Consider the following 16,231-nt stretch of genomic DNA (forward strand, 5'->3'; position numbering starts at 1 on the left):
ACCAAGAAAGAGTAGCTTCATGAAATGAAGAGAAGAGTGTGTGTGTGTGTGTATATGTGTGTGTATATATATATATATATATATTTTTTTTTAACCCTTCCATCTTAGTACCAATTCTGAGACAGAAGAGTGGCAAGGGGTAGGAAATCAGGGTTAACTAGCTTGCCTTGGGTCACATAGCTAGGAAGTATCTGAAGCCATATCCGAATTCAGGCTCCCCCAACTCCAACTCCGGGAGCTCTGGTGCTCTATCCACTGTGCTACCTAACTGTCCCCAAAGAGGGTATATCTACATGGAGGAAGTGACCAATAGGGACATAGGCTGGTAAGGAGGAGACCGAAAGGTCGCCATCTTTGGCAATTCAAGTAGCATTGGTAGCTTTGGAGAGAGCAGTTCCAGTTGAGTGATGAGGTCAAAAGCAAGATTATAGAAGATTTAGATTGTAGGTTTAGAGAGTGAATTAGTGAAGGAAGCAAGTGGAGGCACCAGTCGTAGAAGGATTTTCAAGGTGTTTAGCCAGGAAAGGCAAGAGCTATAGGAGGACAACTAGTGGAGAAGGCTGGACCAAATGAAGGTTTCTTAAGGAAGAGGAAGACACAGTTGTCCAAGAAGCAGGAAGTAGACTGGGAGATTTTGAAGATTAGTGAGAGTGGGGATGACTGAGGGCTCAGTTTGCTGGGATTGAAGGTGCACAGAGAAATGTTTTCCTTTGGCAAAGAGAAGATGAGATGAAGGGAGAGATGCTGGAAGAAGGCATCTAAGTGATGGGAGGAGAAAAGATCAAGAGTTGCAATTTTTTAGTAAAGAGAGGAGACCTCAGTTGAAAGAATGAGAATGAGACTACTATGGAAGGCCTGAAGAGAGATGAGAATGTTTAGAACAGTCTCTGTGCATCATGGAACTGTGAACTGATTAGGAAGGAATAGAATGTTTTTCTTGCTTACAGGAAAGTCCTGGAGATTAGATCACCCCGAGTGTACCCTGATACCAGTTTTGTGATTTTCTCAAGCTCCTTCTCAGCATGAAAACTGAAGGATGAAGATGGTGGAGTAATCCGGGCTTGCGATTTGGGTAAGATGTAATCAATCAAGGGGAGAAGAGAGCACGGAATTGGTGAGTGGAGGAAGTCTAAAGTAGAATCACCAAGTGGTCAAGTTAGGAAAAGGAGTGAGAAGCTAGTAGGGAGGGATGGAGGGATTAGAAGTCACACTGAAGTCAAGATGGAATGAGAAGACTGCTCTGATGAAGGAAGCTCTGAATTCACAAACATGGAACCCTTGGGGGTGATGGCAAGGTCATGGGTGTCTCTGTGTGGAGCTGAGGTCAAAGTGAGAATCAAAGGAAAAACTCTTGATGTCCAGAACATTTCTCTTTTTTCTTTTAGAAAAGGACTTGATGTTCTCCCTCCTATAAACTGCCAGAATCAGCTGATGGATTTGTTTTCCTGATTTCTTGTTAGCAGTGACGGGAAACCTTTTGGAACTTTTTAGGGACTCCATGCCATGTCCCCCCCACCCTAGACTGTGTGCCAGTGTCCCACCCACCCCCACTGCATGCCCTGCCCCCTGACTGCTAAGGATACCAGTATGTACTATTAGAGGAATAAATAGTGCATGAGGCATAAAGGAAGAGTCAGTGACCCAGCCCTTATCAAAGCACTTAGACCTGTGGGCCTCTGGATATTTAGTAAGAGAAAGGCTACTGCTAGACCTGCCCTGGATGGGAATTCCCTGAAAGCTCCAGGCATTTGGTAGGCCTTTGAGGGAGACCACCAGCTAGGGGCCTGGATTTTCTTTGCTTTGAGGGACCCACTTTAGCTACTGCTAATTGAATTAGGGGATTATCTGCCCAGGTAGCTGGGTGTACATGGTTCAAAACCCAGAGGCCCACCACCTGTTTCTGGGGGGATAGAAGGTTTAATGAGAGACATGAGTCCAGAATTCTGCCCTTCCAGTTTTACAGTGGTGGAGGCGGGGACCCTCCCATCCAGGTAGTAGCTGGTTCATCTCTCCATTTGAGCTGGAAGCAATTTCTCCAACCTCCTTTGGAGGATTAGGGAGGATCTGATTAGCACATTTCCTTAGGGCTCAGGCCTAGATTTGCTCAGAGAGGTATTTTAATTAGTGTCAGTGCAAAGCAGAGAACATGGACACAATCAATTCTTTACTTACAAAAGCAGAACTGTTACCAGACCTATTCACCCAGTAAGGGTCCACAAAGACAAAAAGGACTTTGTACCTTTTGCAGGGCGATAGGTGCAGAGAATCTATCCCCAAACTGAGGAGAGTCACCATCTCTGCTGCTGCAACAGTGCAAAGAGGCTAGAATGTCTCACCCCCTAAGTTTGGGGGTTGGGCCAGCCTCCCAGCCAGAGGCCTGAGTGTGCCCACTGACTGAGAGGCTTTCACATGCCATCTTTGGCAAACGTGCTATAGGTTTGCCACCAAAGTAATAAGGAATACCTCCTGAGGTAGTTTGGAAAGGAGAAAGGGATCTATTTGGAAAAGAAGGTATTGTAAAAACCAAAAGATATTAATACATGCTAAATTGGGCCTAGGAAAGAAGCTAGACAATGACTATCCTTCCTCTGCTGAGGGAGAAGAACAACCAAGCATTTAGTTTGATAGGAAAATAAACCTTTAATTTGAGGAGAAGGAGCAAGAGAAAGATGAAGCTGCCGTGAGCATCTTTGCCTCCTTGGTCCTGGAATGAGTTAGCAGGATCACCTGGATGGTGGGTCCCACAAGGAAAAGAGGGTTTTCTGATTCGACTTGATTATGTTCATCCAAGCCTTCTCAGGTAGAGGCATAAGAGAAAGCTCACCCCCTCCCAGCGGTAGCAGGTCAGAGGTGAGAAGGGGTTTGATCAGGCTTCCTTCGGCCCTCACCAGCTAGGGGCCGGCCCCGCTCTTCCCAGATGGTGAGGCCGTCGCAGGAACAGATCTGTTTGGGATTCTGGAAGAGGCCTGCAGAGCGAGCGATGATGCCACAAGCCAACCTATGGGAGATAGAAATGTAGAGTTGGTCTGGAGTGCGAAGGGGTTCCTCCCCACCAGAGAAACACTTCCATGAAAAGAGAACTACAAGGACAGGGGAAGTTTCCTCACCTCTCTCCAGAGTTGCCAGTGATCTTGGAGAGTGGGTGCCCTCCCCGACCAAGGTCGTCTTCACCTGCATCAATGACCAGACTTCGGCCAATGATGTCCCACACCTGCAGAGGAAGCAGCTCTTAGGCCCTGCTTGGTGAGAAGGCCCCTCCCTAGGCCAGCTGCCTCAGCACCTCACCTTGAGCCGCTCATCCTCTAGTCTGAAGGTTGCTCTCCCATCAGCATCAGCACAGACGTTCCCCAGATCTCCCTGGTGCTAGAAGGGAGCAAAATGGCCAGAGAGACCTTCTTGCCCATCTATGCTTCAGCCAAAGTAGTGAAGGCAAGAACTGGAAGGCACCTCGAATCTCCTCACCCTCCCACTTGCCTGCTACCACCTGGGGGCTCCAAACTTTTTGGCAGAGGCTCTTCTCCAGGTGGTGGGTAGTGTGTCCCCCCTCAGCCTGGGGACAGTCACTTGCTTCCTGGGCCAGTGACCTCAGATGTCAAAGGAAGGGCTGGCCTGGGTATTTGCTGAGATCCCTTCTAGCTCCCATGATCCCTTCCTGGCACTAGCACTTACCCGGTGGGTGTCCTTGGGGCCACCATGTGGCATTCCATCAGGGTTGAAGTGGTCTCCACAGCTACAATGCAAAGGTATTTTGTGAGCATGGAGAAAGAGCAAGGATGTCCCTTCCACCTACTTCAGGCTCTGTTTCCATGGCTATTTCTCAGTTGTGTCCCCAGCATTAACTGTGCCTGGAACATTGCAGGAAATACTGGCTGGCAGATAGACCTCATCCGGTAGGCCCACACTAGCCACCCCAAGGGGCTTGTGAACAATTTTTCTCCCTTTACCTGGGCCTCATACTTCCTCCTCCAGTCCCTGGCCCTGGCCCATGGCCCTTCCCCTACCCCATCATTACGTTCATTCCACTAGGAATACCAATACCACAGGGCACCTGTGTTACAGCAAGAACCACAAAGCCTCATGGGCTTTTTGAGCATTTGTACCCAGAAAAAGGGGCAAAGACACCAAGAGGGCACACAAAGCCGGCATAGTCATCTCCAAGGGCTGTAATCTGTTTCTCAGGTGGTCCAAGTTTGCTCCTACCCACCTGGCACAATTTTGAGTCAAGTCCCCAAACTGATGGATGTGGAGGCCATGGGGCCCAGGCTCTAGGCCATCGATTGTCCCCTCGATGAGGCAGCTTTTGGGGGACACTTGTAGAAAGCGCACAACTCCCTGTACAGCCCCTGGCTGCCCCATCATGGCCACTGCAGCGCCCAGGTTCTCTATAAGACCAAGACAAGGTGAGCTTCCTTCCCTAACCCACATGGACCTTCCTCTAGGCTTCCTTTTCTCTAGGAGGAAGGACAGTCGGATACCTCCACCCATGATTCCCAGGATATGGAAACCATGGAGACCCTGGGACCCACAGTTTTTCCATCTCCAGAAACCAAGAATCCTGCAAGTCTCCCTATCCTTTAGGCCTCAAGTGATTTCTCTGCAGCCCCTATGTCTGTCCTCCTCTCCCTCTGATGCTGTTCCTCTTCCAGGACGAATCCCCATCCCCGCCACAACCCCAAGATCCAGATTCTCACGAAGCATGTGGCTGCCCATGCCCTTGAGCACTGCTTGTCGCCCTGTGCTCTCCAGGAGATTCTGTACTTCCTGGCTAGGTAAGGTGGTTGTCACCAGGACGCTCTGATTTTCCAGGTGCACCTCCACTCCCTGGACACCTGTGAGAACAAAGGAGGAGGAAGAGAAAGAAGAGACAGCAGCAGATGGAGGAAGGCTGGATGACCCTGCCTGGCTACTGGCAAGAACCTGTCTTAAAAGAAACTCAGTGAGCCATATATAATACAATTCCCCAATTCTGATACAATCCTCTCTGTCTGTTCTTTGTAGAGGAAAATGTTCTTATTTGTTGGGGTGTTTCAAGCCCTCAAAAGCAAAAGCAACTTTTCATTTTATTTTTTAAAATAAAGTGTCCAGGGGGCAGTTAGGAGGCTCAGTGGATTGAGAGTCAGTCCAGAGATGGAAGGTCCTGGGTTCATATTTGGCTGTAAACACTTCCTAGCTGGGTCACTTAACCCCTATTGCCCAGCCCTTACACAGTATTGACTCTAAGACAGAAAGTAAAGTTTTTATTTTTAAAAAGAAGCGTCAAGCCAGGATCAGAACTGAGGCCTTCAGTGCTCTACCCAATCATCTAGCTGAGCTTTTCAGATAGACTGCTATCTAGCCATGCCTCCTCCATCTTGAATCTGTGGAGGTCTGTTTGTTTTTCCAAGTTAAGTCTAAGGTTTTGAACCCATTCTCTTACATCGAGTCCGATGCTCCGCAAGCCCTTGGCATTCAGTATGTCAGCTCACACCTATGGGGCGCCTGAAACACCCCCATTGGTGCTCTGATTTTAGACCTTGATATCATAATGCATGGCCATCTCCAACGTGAAGTCCAGCCAATGACGAATACTCTCGGGATCCAGCTGTTTAAGCATCTCCAAAACCACCAGGATGGTGCTAGCACAAGGAGCAGCATTCGAGTCTCTATCAAATGTTTTCTGGCCTGGACCCACTGGTCTAGTCACTCGGTCCCCAAAGGCAACAAGGTCAGTCTAACGTGATGTGTTTGTGATGGAGGAGGGAGGGAGGGAAGGAGGAAGGCATGAAAACAAGTAACTCTAGGCCAGAAAGAACAGCGCTAAGTCTGGCCCACAAAGGACGGTGAGAAATCACTTGAATCCTCACTAAAAAGCGGCTTTGGTTGGCCTGGGAGGGTCCTCAGCGGGGTGATGACCTGCTTGCCAAGGCCACCCAGGCACAAGGTAATGTACACCTGGAGGCGCCCAGTCTGTAGCGAGGAAGCCCTAGGTTCAAGTTCTGCCTCTGATGCCTTCTAGCTAAAGGAACATAAAGATTCAAAGAGCCCCAGAGAAGAAGGGAATGCATTAAGGTATGGAGGAAGCTTAAGGAGGAACAAGGTACAGAAAGCGAGAAGGTCCAACATCAGCTGCTGTCTTTAGCACTGAAAAGCTCTGGATCTGGCCAGGTTGCCAAAAGGCATTGGCTGCCAATGAGAGAAGCTGACCCTGTCTCACAGGCGAGACACAGGGCTGGGGCATTCTGAGCAGGAGAGAGAAGACACGGCCAGACATGCATCCCGGGAATATTCTCTTGGCAGCCATGTGGACGGGCAAAGCTGGAAACAGCCCATCAGTCCAGGGAGTTGGGGTGGTGTTGAGGCCTGCCTGGAGCAGGAGGTGATTGTCAGGGAACACTGAACCATCTGCCCTGCGAAAAATGAAAAATCTCTGCCCTCAAGGGGCTCAGATTCGACTGGGCTATGCCCCAGAAAAGGAATGCAAAGTAGGAATCCAGACCCTTGGGCAGCACCCTGAAAGAAGACCCCAAATGTAGGCAGCAGAGGTGGGTGGGGCTTGCTTTGGCAGCACATATAACAGAAGGATGGCCTGCCTATGCAAAGTCGCAGAGGTGGGAGATTGGGGATGGGGCTGAGGAAGCTCTGTGGCTGAAAAGAGGGCCCTCTCCACAGAAGCAAAGCTTCAAGAGCTGTGGTTTGGGGTTGTTTTGGGGGGTCAGTGGGGTACAGGGTGAAGGCAAGTTGTTCCATTTTGCTGATGTCTGGTCTTAGACATCCAGGGTACCCGTTGGAGGTGTCCAGAAGGCTGCTGGAGGTGGAGAGAGGCTTGGGCAGGGCTGGATGGCGACGACCCAGGGGCACTGAATAGAGGTGGCAGTGGAGGGTGCTGATGGGACTGACCAGAGATGGTGGACAGAAGGGTGACTGGGGTGGTCATTCAGGCCGCCTCACACTTCTACAGACGGGAAAACTGAGGCTCGGAGAAGAACAAGGAGGCCTGCCTCCATCTCTTACCTGCCACGCCACGCAGGGACGTCTGCACCGCGTCCACGCAGCTCTGGCAACTCATCTGCACAGCGAACTCCAGCTGTGGGGCAGAAGGAGCAGCGGAGGGAGGGTGGAGCATGGCCATAAGGGGCGGGCCTAAGAGGAGGGAGGGGCTATGCTGATAAGGAGTGTGTTTATGCTGATTAGAGGGCAGGGCCGTGTCTTGGGGTTGGGCTAGAAGCGAGGGCCAATAGAGGCGGTGCTGCCCAGTCCCACGTGACTCGCTGCGAGGCAACCCCTGCCGACCCAAACCCGGATTAGGGTTCTCTCAGGAGCCAGGGCGGCCTGCCAATCCACCCTACAGTCCCTATCGAGAACCACCTTCCCCCTCACCGTGCACACTGTACTGCTTTCCCCAACCCGCGCAGGTGCAGGCGCAGTCGCAGCCGACGCCATCTTCGACCTCCTAGAGTCCAGACGACTGCCCTGCGACACCAGAAGTCAAACGGCAGGGGCGGGGCCTACGAGGCCTCCGGACTCTTACGTGACGTAGGCGGGTTTAGTCTCGGCCTTCTCTCCGCCTCCGGGCCCCGTTTAGCCACTCGCCGGGCAGATGGGCAAGAAGAAGGCGGGGCCACGAGACAGTCCCAATCTGTCTTGCCCGCGGTTAGCTATTCTCCATTCAGAATAGTCCAGAGGGTATTACGACACCTCAGATTCCCCGCCTCCCGGCTGATAGGCTCCGCTCTCTCTCCACTGTGTGCAACCATTGGCCGGGCTCCACAGCTGTAGTTCAGCCACTTCCTTTTCCGGTGTCTGTCGCCATGGCGACGCGTCCTGGCGTCCAGGCGTGTGGCACTGACTCCAGACTCCAGGTGACCTGGCTCTAAGGTCCAGCAGCAGCAGCAGTAGGAACAGCAGCACCAGCAATGGAGCCGAGGAAGTACGGGCTGGGGCGAGGGAGGCGGCAGCCACCGCAGGACCGGACGGCGGATCCGGAGCTCCAAAAACTGTACCATCGACTCTTGCAGCCACTGTCGCTTTTCCCAAGCGATGTGGTCCCGGAGACCCCGGAGCCGCTGCCTACGCCAACAGAGGCTCGAGTAGGAGTCGAAGAGGTCTCTGGCCGGGACTCCTTCTTCATGGAGCAGCTGTCACCCGGCTCACTGTGCAAGTTGGTGGCGGAGCGGCTGTCCCATGTGGGTATCTCACCAGAGGTGCCCCTTGATGGCAGGCGGCGGCTGGCTGAGGTCATCCTGTCGGAGCTGCAGTATGGCTGGCAGATGCCCGAGCCTGAGCCGGGCCTCAGCCCAAGGGAACAGCAGCAGCTTCGCCAGCGTGTGGAGACTCACGTGGTGCTCTCAGCGGAGCAGCTATTTCTGCGCTATCTGCACCTACTGATCACCCTGTCTGTCCCAGACTCTGTGCTCACTGAATCTGCCACGCTCACCCGCCTGTCTGCCTGCCTGGCCACCGATTGCACCCGTTTCCTCACCAGCCCCCTCGTCTACTATCGCCTGGTCTTGGACTTCAAAGACCTGCTGGGCCTCCGCCCTTTCCTGAAGAAGGGCACTGGGACCAAGGCAGAGGATTACCGCAAGCAGGCTCTCATTCCCCAGCAGGCCGTGGGTACCTTCCAGGCTTCCAAGCTCTGTCCTCTACCCTGGCCACATAGCACTGGCTTCTCCCAGATCCCATGCTCAGCCTTGAACATGAATTATTTGATCCACTTGAGCCGGCCAACAGATTTCCTAGCCAGGCCTTGTCTGGACCGGTTAAAAGGACTGAGGTCCATCCCAGACCTGGACCAGAGAAAGTATCTGCGATGGCTACCAACTCTACACCCCAGATCCCCCAAGATGTCTGAGGATAACCTTGCTAGGGAGCCTTATTCTCCAAGTAGTCTGAGTTTGGAAGGGGACATAGATTTGGATACCTTCCTGAAGCTCCACTTCCCCCGGAAATGCTACTCATTGCCCTGTCTGAGAGAAGGTTGGAAGCTTTCCAATGAACTGGGTATCCGTTCACCTCCCCCTCGAACCTTGACCCCTCTCATCCAGGAAAGTGAGACCAGCACAGAGTCCTTCATGGGCACAGTTTCAGATGACCTCAGGTACATTATAAAAGACTTGGAAGTAGACTTGACCAGTAAGCCCAAGCCGAGCTCTACCTTGTCTCCTCTCCTAGGAGCCATGACCCGAGGCCCAAAAGGTGATCAGCGTGTAGAAGAGCTGCAGAGAACTCTAAAGGTCCTGCAAGAAGAAGAAGCTTCTGGAAAATGGGACTACAGGCCTAACCTGAAAACCCCAGAGCATCCACAGCCAGTTACAGTGGCTCTGAAGTTGAAAGATCAGACTGTGGTCCAGGCAGCAGCTGTTCGAGTCTCTGATCGGGCATTCCATGACAACTTCTATGTGAAGGAAGAAAATGTTCTCTATAATCACTTGTCTGGTGAGTTGGACAGCAGGCTCTTAAAAGAACTAGACACTGTGCTTTTTGCTGGGGATAGCATCCGGGAGATCTACAAGGAGCTCATGAGTCGAGTCTCTGCTGACCATTTGCAATTTGATAAGGGGCCTCTTGTGGAGCCCTCATCTAATATTGACTGGTCGGGTCTTATGGCTTCATCCTTACTGAACAAAGATCCCAAGAAACGGATCATCAACCCTATCCTGGATGGCATTGGGAAACACAGGATACATTCCGTAAACTCTGAGCCACTTCCGCCTCCAGCAACCCCACAGCGTGGTAAGCATTGGGTCAGACACAAGAACTCCTGGATGCGCTGGTGGAGGGCTACCCTGACCTCTGATGACTACTTCATGTTCCTAGCCACTCAGGAGTGTGATTTCCTCCATGTCATCTTCCACATGTACCCTGAGGACGAACCTATAGAAGTTCCTGTCGTCATCAGTGATAGTATGGAACTTCCACTCCCACCTCCATTGTTACAAGAGGAGGAGACTGGGGACTTTGTGCCAGGTGTCTGGGATGTCAACACAGTCTTAGAGGATGGTCTGGGAGCTGAAGGGATCAAATCCCTGGGGGACCGCAGGAAAGCAAGGCAACTTCAGAAGCGACTAGAGAAAATCTGGACAGCCCTGCAGGTGCCTGACAAAGACCGGCTGGACATGGCCATCAAATATAGCACTAATGCCCGAATAGGACAGCTCCCTGCTCTGGTGAAGGCCTGGGAGAAGGCCTTAACCCCTATCCAGGAACGAGAGCTCTTGTTAGCACAGTTGGAGCGTTTTGAGCAAGAAGCTTCAGACCCCAACCGCTTCTTTTTAAAGGTTGATTATGACCTTTGGCGCTGGACGGAAGAGTCCCAGATCCGTAATGACTTATATACAAAGATCAGTTCAGTGGAGAAATTTCTGAACAAGCTCCTTCAGGATATCCAGACTGCCTTTGGGGACTCAGTGACATACAAGGGACGGTGTTATCTGGAGAAAATGAAGAGGGACAAAGTTGAGATGTTGTACTGGCTACAACAAGAACGTAGAGCCAAGGGGCTGGTCCGAGTCCAAAAGGGCTCACGACTGCCTTCCCTCAATCCTAAAAATACCGGAAACTCTGGAAGCGGGGGCAGTCTCATCTCCTCTCCCAGAAATGTCTAAACAGCAAACACCAGCCCCTTCTCTAGATCCTGTCCCACCTGGTCCCCCAAATGGATCACTGAAGAAAGCCAGGTCTCAGGAACATAGGACTTCTCCTTAAGGAGATCTTCACTGAGTTCATATTTTATTATAACAGATGCCATAGCTTTAGGATTAAAATTACTGTTTTACAAAAGGATTCACTGGCCCCAAGTTGGCTGGGTAATTTCAAGTCTTGTGCAGTCAATATAACCTACATCAAAATGATTGTGTCTGAACTTTGGTCAAATGAGACTTGCCAAGTAAAACAAAACTGAGAGGACCTCTTTAGTTATTCATTCTATTCTTATTCTGAGGGACACTTGAGTTGAGACTAGTTGCTGAGGAAGAGATTAAAAAAAGGCCTGTCTCGGGTCTGGCTTAATCAGCGGTTACTGAAGGCTGTGGCTGATAGGGTGTGACTTCACTCCATCCCACTCTCATGACTCTTCTGCCTGTTATTGACAAAACTGTATATTTGTTCTCTGGGCCTCCTTGAAGGTGGGGCAGACACTATCAGTGAACCCAGAGCATCTCAAACTTTTGCTGGGAGTAGATTTTGAAAGGGAAGAATATGGAGAAAGAGAGCCTATGCTCGGCTCTGTTAAGGGAGATTTAGGACAGGAATCGGGGGCATCATGAAGACCCCGAATGTCTGAGGAAGAGATAGGAAAAGTAAAGACACACTTCCAGTTTTGCTGACCTTTGTCTTCAATGGAGCTGAAGTCTAATAGAGGAATTCATTGAGGCTTCTTTGGATTCTAGAGGTCTAGGAGGGTCTTTAAAGATCTTGAGCCTATGACTCTGGGGTATGGTCCCTTCCCCCACTCCTGTCCCCCTATAAGCCAGGTTATGATTGATACTCAACCAAATATACATCTATTGGAGACCCTGTGCTTCAGCCCCAGGGATTTGTTTATAAATCAGAGGAGGAAACATTAGAATAAGGATGTTAGTAATCAGGAAGGAGGTTCACTGACCACTTGAGTCAGGACTTGGAAGTGGGAAAGGGAATATACTTTCATCCAAGCTTCTTTCTCTTAAGCCTGTGATAGGGAACCTGTGGCACACATGACAAAGAGGGTATGCAGAGTTCTCTCTGTAGGCCTGTGTGCCCCACCCCCTAGCCACAGTTTCTTACTAGAAAGGCAGAGGGACTCAAGCTGAGCTTCTCCCCTCCCCCTCTCCACTGTGCCTGACAACCTTTTCTCACATCACCAGCCCCTCTGCCCATAACTCAATGAGAGCACTTATTTCCACCCAGGCTAAGGAAAATCCTCACTTCACCCACCCCTCTGCCTAGCAGCCCAATTGGAGCACTTTCTCCCTCCCCTGTGTGAGGTAAGGGGCAGGGTAGGGCATGGCACATGGTATCTAAAAGGTTCGCCATTACTGCCCTAAGCCCTAGGATTCTCTGCTTGATTCACTTTCAGTATTATGACCCATTTTCCCCAGTATGGACTGACTGATTATAAGGCTGATTGTGAGCCCTGTAGGAGTAAATGGACAGGTCACAAATGGAAAGATTTGTTTTCTTTACTACCTAAAACAAATTATGCAGTCTTATAAATCAACTAGATAAACAACCCTGAACATCTGAGGTTTGATTTTTCTAATATACTCTAATCTTAGCATTTATCTATTGGTCAAAATACAATATTTTTCAAATGCATAAACATACACACACATACATACATATACACACACATATATGTGTTGTTTTTTTTCCTAAAACCCTCACTTTCCATCTTGGAATTAATACTAAGTATTGGTTCCAAAGCAAAAGAGTGGTAAGGGCTAGGCAGTGGGGTTTAGGGTCACACAGCTGGGAAGTGTCTGGAGCCACATTTGAACCAAGGGCCTCTTGTCTTTAGACCTGGCTCTTAATCCACTGAGCCACCTCCCTGTCCTTCTATATTTATATCTTACAAAACCTGTGATTTCATCAAAGAATCTAATGAGGAGCTTTTTCCACCAATGTAGATTTACGCCTGGTCTACAACTTAGTCTTAGCAACCTGCTCTGGGCACTGAGAAAGTAGGATCCTAGATTTCAAACTCAGAGGGGCCTTAGAATCATCTAGTCCGGAGGGCAGCTTAGGTAGCTCAGTAGATTGAGAACCAGGCCTAGAGACAGGAGGCCCTGGGTTCAAATGTGGACTCAGAGCTCTTTCTTCTGGAGTTCTCTAAATACACTTTACCAGTTGCCCTCCTACATTCATACAGAAATAAATGGAGACATATGCAAATACATGATTAGATAGAGATGCATTCACACACATATCCCATATGTATGTTCTCAGATGCACATGCACACACAATGTCTGTGTTTTTAGGGAGGGATGGAAGCTGTGACTTTTTTGGTATAGCCACAGAAAAGATTCACTCAAAAATCTCCCTCTTTCAATATCTGGAGGAATAACTGCCCTGTTCTGCAACTTCAGGCCATCAAGGGTTGCCCATTTTCTAATAGCTTATTTTGTCCTCTGGTCAAAATGGCATTCACCCCCTACCCCGACTCAAATCACCTTTATTTGGGTTTATAAAGTATTTTACCACCATCTGGTGATGCAGAGGGAACATTTTTTTGGTGGTTGATTTGATTGTTACAGGGAAGTCTCTCCATCAACACTGATTGCTACCAGCTCTGTAGCTGATACTCTATAAGCATCTTTGTGGTCATTTTACAAATAAGCAGACTGAGGCTCAGAAGGGTCAGGATCACATACCTCTGCTCTCCTTTCTACTGCACCTTGCCATTTTAGTTGAATGTGAAGCTGCCCACCAGGTGGCTACCAGGTGAACTGTAGGTTATAGGTGTTCTGGAAGTCAGTCTACTGAGTCACAGAGAGCTTGCCACCCTTCACTCCCTGAAGAAAACAAACTCAAAGTCTAATATATATGTATATGCCATCATGTCATACCACTAAAGGTTGTTCCCCCCCCTTAATTATGACCTGATGGGACAGCCAGGTGGCACAGTGGTGTAAGAATTGGAAATATTTCTACCCAGATATATATTTTATAAAGTTTATTAGGGAGAGTAGACAATCATTCCTAAGTAACCTGACCACGTGGCCCCTAGCCTGCATATCTCTTCTCCTTTCCCCCCTCACCTGCCTGCCCTGTTCTCTCCGTTCTCCCCCATTCTCTCTAAACCTTCACCAATTTATTGATGGACTGCATGTTGACCAGCACAAAACCTGGTGCAACTATGCTATCTCAGGAATGTTTGATGGACAGGCTACTCAGGAGGGAGAGGGGATAAAACTTCCTTGATACAGTGGTCACAGCATGCCCAGCCTGGAGTTGAGAAGATCTGAGTTCAAATGCTGACACAGATACTGTTTTCTGTGCAACTCACTTCACCCTGTTTACCTCAGTTTCCTTATCTGTCAAATGAGCTAGAGAAGGAAACGGTAAACTGCTCCAGTATTTTTGCCAAGTGAAGTCACTAAGAGACAGACAGAACTCAATCCAACCTGACAGAATGCCAGTATGATGCAAACATGGGTTCCCCTTAGCAGCTTTTAAAATGCATCCAATATCAGACTAATTTAGGCTGACCAATATGAAATGGGTCTTGAAAACATTTTTCAACAATAGAAAAAATATAACTGAAAACACCTTTTTTTTCCTCCTTGGTCTAGACAAGTCATTTCATCTTGGTGGTGAAAACCTGCTCTGCAAACTTCTTCCACCAAAACATCTCAGCAATTTGCTGGCAACTTTGAAACTTAGAAGTTGCCTGGCAACACGGAGGAGTTTACTGTCAAAAGTAGTGTGTATCAAGGCAGAATTTGAATTTAGAACTTCCCTCCTCCCAGTATAACTCCTCTTTTAAGAGCCTTATCTGGTGTAAGATCATGGCTAAAGGATGAGAGACTTAGAAATGGAGGGGTCCTTCAGACTCATCTAGTCCAGCCTCATTTTACAGATGAGGAAACCGAGGCTTGGAGAAGAAGAAAGGAAGAAACTTCAGTGACTAGTTCACATAGTTATAAGTGGATCAGAAGCCCAGGCCATCATTCTGTCCACTGCACCATGTTGAGATGGAAGGGTTTTCAGTGTTTATCCAATCCAAACCCCGCCTTTTTATATCTAATGTTTGGGCTCTGGGTAATTGGAATCTGAACCGAAGACCCAGAATTCCCAGCACACCACTCCACATCTTAAGTGCTGAGGTAGGCAGGATATAAATTTTGTGTAGCCCTGCCTCTCTCTTCCTGTGATCCCATTTGGTGGAGGTGGTGTGAGGTGAGTGGCAGGAGAATCTACTCATGGGACCTTATATCTCATTAGATAATTACCTTTTTATTCCTTGCAAGTAATTATTAATAAACTGTATAAAATATCATACTTGGAGTACTTAATTTAAATCTTACATTTTTGGCAATCACGAAGGACCGTGGATAGTCATGGCAGACAGAGGATACAAAGGATCTGCAATTCTGCCTGCCCTGGAGGTGGTGGTCATCTTTTGTAATCAAAGAGGGCCAGAAATAGCATCCCACAGTCCTGGGATCAATGTATTGTGCGTCTATCTGGGGCTGATCAGGCTGATATGAGTTCAGGAGGTTCTGCCACAGATTGGGCACAAATAGCCTGTGTGAACCTTTGGGATGGAGATGGCTCTAAATGTGAGCATCTTGAGTTTTCTTTGGAGCAGCTGAAATTCCTCTTTGCTCACAGAGCCCAGTGCTAGGGCCTTGCCTCCATCACTAGCACACTAGATGGAGGCCAGGGGCAAGTAGGCTTCAGAAATACTGGGAGGAGGGTGTCTTTCCTTATCTGTCCTTCTTAAAGCTGGGGGTCTAAGGGATGAGAGATTCAGAACAAGTTCCCTCTATTGCCCTTAAGGGAGAGGGCAGCTTTAAGCTTCCATTGAGTAGCTCCTACCAAAGGCCTGTTATATAAAAACCAATTACAAAGAATGAAAATTGAGGAAACTCATCAATCCGAGCAAAACAGCCTCAAAGTGGCAGCTGGGTGGTTCAGTGGACCAATAGCCAGGCCTAGAGACAAGAAGTCCTGGGTTCAAATGTGGCCTCAATCATTTCCTACCTGGGTGGCCCTGGGCAAATTACTTAATCCCCACTTAACCCCACAATACAAAAATTAAGGGTTTTAAATAAAAATAAAAGTCTGCTTCTCTCCACTGCCCCCCCTGGAATATCCTCTGTGCATATAAATGTCTTTCCCCAAGAGTGTCTGGAACCAATTTGGCAAATCCCTCTTATGCCAGTCTTTCCAAGGCCCCTCTCCATTTTCCTCTGCCTTTCATCTTCAGGACAGTCATCAAGGCACCTGCTTGTGCCTTGTCCTGGCCTGCCCCACACCAATTTTCTGGCTAAGAAAAACTGAAATGAAGGTTCTCCTTTTTTTTTTAACTCTGACCTTCCATCTTAGAATCAATACTATGTATTGGTTCGAAGGCAGATAGGCAATGAAAGCTAGGCAATGAAGGTTAAATGACTTGCCCAGGGTCACATAGCTAGGAAGTATCTGAGGCCAGAACCTCCCATCTCTAGGCCTGGCTCTCAATCCACTGAGCCGCCCAGCTGCTCCCTGTAGGTTCTTTCTGATATCCTCTGTAAAGATTAAAATTTAGGGAAACTGAGGCAAGATAGA

At 49.0% G+C, this 16,231-nt stretch overlaps 2 protein-coding genes across 3 annotated transcripts; one reads left to right on the plus strand and one right to left on the minus strand.

Annotated features, from left to right (window-relative positions):
• Window positions 1–2,620: 2,620 nt before the first annotated feature.
• Window positions 2,621–7,681, minus strand: CCS (copper chaperone for superoxide dismutase). Of its 2 annotated transcripts, none has more exons than XM_001379229.4 (8): window positions 7,357–7,681; window positions 6,991–7,063; window positions 4,692–4,829; window positions 4,205–4,382; window positions 3,670–3,730; window positions 3,286–3,363; window positions 3,108–3,211; window positions 2,621–2,998 (listed from the first exon to the last, which is right to left on the minus strand). In XM_001379229.4, exons 1-8 carry the CDS (start codon window positions 7,417–7,419, stop codon window positions 2,845–2,847), a joined length of 849 nt encoding a protein of 282 aa, XP_001379266.1. In that variant the 5' UTR covers window positions 7,420–7,681; the 3' UTR covers window positions 2,621–2,844. The 2 variants fall into 2 exon arrangements, with proteins under 2 accessions (XP_001379266.1, XP_056657260.1); XM_056801282.1 differs by having other exon boundaries at window positions 6,991–7,119; window positions 7,357–7,474.
• A 51-nt stretch (window positions 7,682–7,732) lies between these two features.
• CCDC87 (coiled-coil domain containing 87) lies at window positions 7,733–10,884 on the plus strand. The gene has a single exon (XM_001379236.4). It carries the CDS (start codon window positions 7,893–7,895, stop codon window positions 10,581–10,583), a length of 2,691 nt encoding a protein of 896 aa, XP_001379273.1. The 5' UTR covers window positions 7,733–7,892; the 3' UTR covers window positions 10,584–10,884.
• Window positions 10,885–16,231: the final 5,347 nt, after the last annotated feature.

Source organism: Monodelphis domestica, chromosome 6 (assembly GCF_027887165.1).
Source record: "Monodelphis domestica isolate mMonDom1 chromosome 6, mMonDom1.pri, whole genome shotgun sequence".
Lineage (NCBI taxonomy): Eukaryota > Metazoa > Chordata > Mammalia > Didelphimorphia > Didelphidae > Monodelphis > Monodelphis domestica.

Excerpts from the sequence above, each read along its gene's own strand:
- CCDC87 (XM_001379236.4), top strand. The coding sequence starts at position 7,893 with ATGGAGCCGAGGAAGTACGGGCTGGGGCGAGGGAGGCGGCAGCCACCG.
- CCS (XM_001379229.4), bottom strand. The coding sequence starts at position 7,419 with ATGGCGTCGGCTGCGACTGCGCCTGCACCTGCGCGGGTTGGGGAAAGC. Across the intron at positions 4,830-6,990 it reads GTCCCTGCGTGGCGTGGCAG|GTGTCCAGGGAGTGGAGGTG; the intron begins GTAAGAGATGGA and ends TTGTTCTCACAG. Across the intron at positions 3,364-3,669 it reads GCCCCAAGGACACCCACCGG|CACCAGGGAGATCTGGGGAA; the intron begins GTAAGTGCTAGT and ends GCTCCCTTCTAG.